Source organism: Triticum urartu, chromosome 6A (assembly GCF_056163025.1).
Source record: "Triticum urartu cultivar PI428250 chromosome 6A, HENAU_Tu73, whole genome shotgun sequence".
NCBI lineage: Eukaryota > Viridiplantae > Streptophyta > Magnoliopsida > Poales > Poaceae > Triticum > Triticum urartu.
In genome coordinates this window covers 457,850,686-457,855,098 of record NC_141878.1, presented here as the reverse complement: position 1 = coordinate 457,855,098, position 4,413 = coordinate 457,850,686, and the positions used below count along the sequence as shown (strand labels likewise).

At 59.6% G+C, this 4,413-nt stretch overlaps 1 protein-coding gene across 1 annotated transcript; it reads right to left on the bottom strand.

Moving 5' to 3' along the window:
* Positions 1-2,230: 2,230 nt before the first annotated feature.
* LOC147965691 (uncharacterized) lies at positions 2,231-3,755 on the bottom strand. The gene is made up of 3 exons (XM_087530560.1): positions 3,501-3,755; positions 2,743-3,405; positions 2,231-2,701 (listed from the first exon to the last, which is right to left on the bottom strand). The coding sequence occupies exons 1-3, from the start codon at positions 3,753-3,755 to the stop codon at positions 2,231-2,233; spliced, it is 1,389 nt and encodes a 462-aa protein (XP_087386686.1).
* Positions 3,756-4,413: the final 658 nt, after the last annotated feature.

The following is a 4,413-nucleotide window of genomic DNA, read 5'->3' as shown; positions in this document are numbered from 1 at the left end:
GGCAGGCCAGGGCTTAGGCTACTCCCTCTGTGTGTGTGTGTGTATTCTACTGATCGGATTTCTTCACCCCCTGCATGGAGGACTCCTGGGGATTTTATAGGCCAATTCCCCAGGGGTACAATGGTAATGTTACAAGGCCGTGATGCCGGGTTTTCATTGTCCGGGAAGCCGGTGCTGGGACCCGCCGGGGGTCCGGGCTCGCCGGGTTCTCCAGGCGCGGGGCCCGCCGGGTACGGGGGCACTGTTGGCCGTCTTGTCGATCGTCAGGGAGTGGCCGGGTTGAGTCGGCTACAGTGGCGCTTCGTCAGGTCGCCGCTTGCTGGCGTCATTGGTGACGATGGTTGCACTATTGCCACGCTGGCCCTGGTCAGCGGGTAGATAGGGCATTGTTGCCACGCCCCGGCTGACCAGAGGCATGGGCGGGGCACTTTTGCCTCGGTCATCCGTAGGTGCAGACTCGTCCCATCGTATGGCTAGGATGGGACGGGAGGTGACCCGTGGCCGGGTTGAGGAATGTGCCAAGGGTGGAGCTGGCTTGTTGGAGAAGTCTTGACGTGCCGGGCTCGGCTGTCTTGAGTTGGTGGTCGAGGCCGAGTCGAGGAGTCCGGCCGGGTTGTGGGGTTTGGCCGGGTCGAGGGGCTTGGGCGGGTCGAGTGACCTGGCCAAGCGTGAGCCGGCTTGAGGGGCTTGCCGGCCCTATTGTTTTTGAAAAGGATTCGGGTTCCATTGCCTGCCTTGGGTTCATCCCCCGAAAGTAGTCCCCGAAGCTGTGAAGGTCCGCCGTCTTCGGATGGGAGGGCCTTCACAGTCCCTCCCCCTTGAGGAGGTGAATTTCATGCCCGCTGGGTCCGGCAACAGCCACTGTGTGCCGGCTTCCGGAAGCCAGATCACGGCACCCTGGCAGGGGCGGGAAACTAAAGAGTCTGTCAAATCTTGGGGTGATCTTTTGAACTTCGCGCGGATGCCATGTGGCGCCCGGAAGCTGTAGAGGCCTGACAGGCCACGCGCGCGATTTTCCCCTCTAGGGCTTCCCCCCGCAAGTATGACGGTCGAGGCGCCGGTCCGTGACAAGGAGTTCGGCCTCTGAGAGGAGCGTGCAGTATTTAGGCTGTCGAAACGTTGAGCGCGAGCGAAACACCCACTGGGCGGACTGGCGGCAACCCGGCGAAGCCGGTTGGCGAGCAGTCGGTCGTGCGGTAACGTAAAGTAGCGTGGTCGGGTTGGGTAACCCGGCGGTCCTTAACTTAGTGTTCATGACGCGCTGGTGCTCTGGCCTTGCGATCTTGCCGGCCGACAGCCGGAGCCGGTTCTGTGGCTTAGGGCGAAGTGAAAGACCGTGGCGATCCCAATGCGTCAAGAACCACTAAGTAAGGCGGCAGGTGGTGACCAAGCTGGCCACCCCCCGAGCCCCTGGGTCGAGCGATACGGACTGGTGGCCAGGTTTGATGGAGAGGTAAAAAATGCACAAATGTAGGAGACACAATAGCTTCGTCGGAAAGGCAGCCCCCGAGGGTCGTTTGGGCACTCCATGGTTTTCAGATGATTACAAAAGGCAGTTATACATATGTACACATGCCTAACTGTAAAACGGGCGGAGGAGTTCCGCGTTCCACGGCCGGGTTGTTTCTTCACCGGTGGTGTCTCTCTTGCGCTTGTTTGACTTGCGTGCGTCGATGAGGTAGTAGGCGTTGCGAACACACAAGGCCTTGCTAATGATGAAGGGGCCCTCGCACGGGGAGGACAGCTTGTGCTGGTCGGCTTGTTGTTCGACGAGTCGGAGGACGAGGTCTCCCTCCCGAAACGCCAGGGGTTTGATCTTCTTGCTGTGGTAGTGCCATAGGCCTCGCTGATAAACGGCTGAGCGACTAAGCGCTAAGAGACGTGCTTCTTCGAGCAGGTTGACACCGACTTCGCGGGCTTCTTTGGCTTAGGCTTCGGTGTACATCGCGACACGCGGCGAGTCGAACTCGACGTCGGTCGGGATGACGGATTCCGCTTTGTAGACGAGGAAGAACGGGGTGAACCTGGTCGACCGGTTTGGCGTTGTTCAAAGACTCCAGAGGACGGCTGGCAGCTCGTCGAGCCAGCTGCCGAGCGAACGGATGAGCGGCTCGACAAGCCGTGTCTTGATGCCGGATAGGATGAGGCCATTGGCCCACTCATCCTGACCGTTGGACTGCGGGTGTGCAACGGAAGCCAGGTCGAGGCGGATGCCAAAGACGGAGCAGTACTATACGAGCGCGCCCTTGGCAAAGTTGGTGCCATTGTCCGTGATGATGCTCTTCGGCATGTCGTAGCGCACTGCGATGTCCTTGACGGATCGGACAGCCGTTGGCCCATCCAGCTTCTTGATTGGCCTTGCGTCGATCCATTTGGTGAACTTGTCCACCGCCACCAGCAAATGCATCATGCCGCCTCGAGCGGTCTTGAAAGGCCCCACCTTGTCGAGTCCCCAGACCGCGAAGGGCCAGGCGATCGGGATGGTCCGGAGTGCCGACGCCGGTTGGTGGCTGCGCTTGGTGAAGCGCTGGCATCCCTTACACTTGAGGATGAGCGACTCGGCATCTTCGAGGGCCATGGGCCAGTAGAAACCATAGCGGAAGGCCTTGGCCACCAGGGACTGCGAGGCGGCGTGGTATCCGCACCCACCCTGGTGTATGTCGAGGAGGATCTCAATGCCCTTGTCTTGCTCGGCGCAGCACTGGAACACACTGGTGGAGTTGCGGACGCCCGGCACTGCACCTGCCAGGCCTCGATCTCGTCCATGGGGAGAACCCCGTTCTCCAGGAACACTGAGATGGGCAGGGCCCATGATGGCGCTATCACTACGGCAAGGATGACCACTATGGCGGGTTCCGTGACGTCAGCCCCCGAGCCGGGTTCAGCGGCCCCTGAGTCTTGAACGGCAGTGGCCGGGTCGACGGCAGTAGTCCCCGTGCCGGGTTCAGCAATCCCTAGGACGGGAACGGCGGTGGCCGGGTCAACGGCAGCAACCCCCGGGCAGGGTTCAGCAGTCCCTGGGTCGGGTTGAGGCGCGGCTGGGGCGTCCGGGACGTGGATGGACCCGGAGTCCGGAGATGGCTTGCGCAGGTGCTCGAGGGAGACGCCTGAAAGGATGGATTGCCAAGACGAGGCGATCTTGGCGAGCGTGTCGGCCACCTCATTTTCTGCACGCGGGACGTGGAGGAACTCGCAGCCCACGAAGAACCCGGACAACTTCTGGACAAGGAAGCGGTAGCTCGCCATGTTGGGGTCGCGGGCGTCCCATTCGCCAGAGCATTGCTGCACCACCAGATCCGAGTCGCTATAACATAGGATGCGCTGGATGCCGAGTTCCTTGGCTAGCCGGAGGCCATGCACAAGCGCTTCGTACTCGGCAACGTTGTTGGAGGCAGTGAAGTGGATCTGGAGCGCGTATTTGAGCCAGTCGCCCTATGGGGAGGATAGCACGATGTCGGCCCCTAGGCCGAGACGCATCTTCGAGCCGTCGAAGTGCATACGCCAATGCGTTGAGTCCGGTGACGGCGACAGGAGTGGGTCTCGGTCCAGTCGACGAGGAAGTCGGCCTGGGCTTGGGACTTGATCATGGTGCGGGGCTCGGAGAGGATGGTGTGAGCGGCTAGCTCGAGAGCCCACTTGGCGACCTGGCCAGAGGCATTCCGGCACCCGATGATTTCGCTGAGGGGGGCCATGCTGACCACGGTGATGATGTGCTCTTGGAAGTACTGCTTCAACTTCTTGGTGGTGAAGTACATGCCGTAACACATCTTCTGGTAGTGCGGGTTGTTCTGCTTGGAGGCGGAGAGCACCTCGCTCAGGTAGTAGATGGGACGCTAGACGACTTGGATCTTACCCTTCTCTGGTCGATCGACCACCATCACCGTTGAGGGAGTCCTGGATTAGGGGGTCTCCGGACAGCCGGACTATATCCTTTTGTCGGACTGTTGGACTGTGAAGATACAAGATTGAATACTTTGTCCCGTGTCCGGATGGGACTTTCCTTGGCGTAGAAGGCAAGCTTGGCAATACGGATATGTAGATCTCCTCCCTTTTAACCGACTCTGTGTAACCCTAGCCCCCTCTGGTGTCTATATAAACCAGAGGGTTTAGTCTGTAGGACAACACACAATCATACCATAGGCTAGCTTCTAGGGTTTAGCCTCTCCGATCTCGTCGTAGATCAACTCTTGTAATACTCATATCATCAAGAACAATCAAGCAGGACGTAGGGTATTACCTCCATCAAGAGGGCCCAAACCTGGGTAAACATCGTGTTCCCTGCCTCCTATTACCATCCGCCTTAGACGCACAGTTCGGGACCCCCTACCCGAGATCCGCCGGTTTTGACACCGACATTGGTGCTATCATTGAGAGTTCCACTGTGCCGTCACCGTAAGGCTTGATGGCTCCTTC

What these genes read in the sequence shown, in the direction of transcription:
- LOC147965691 (XM_087530560.1), bottom strand. Translation starts at nt 3,755, where the DNA reads ATGTACTTCACCACCAAGAAGTTGAAGCAGTACTTCCAAGAGCACATC. An exon ending in ACCGGACTCAACGCATTGGC is followed by an intron (nt 3,406 to 3,500) that starts GTATGCACTTCG and finishes TACGCGCTCCAG; the next exon opens with ATCCACTTCACTGCCTCCAA. An exon ending in ACGAGATCGAGGCCTGGCAG is followed by an intron (nt 2,702 to 2,742) that starts GTGCAGTGCCGG and finishes AGTGTGTTCCAG; the next exon opens with TGCTGCGCCGAGCAAGACAA.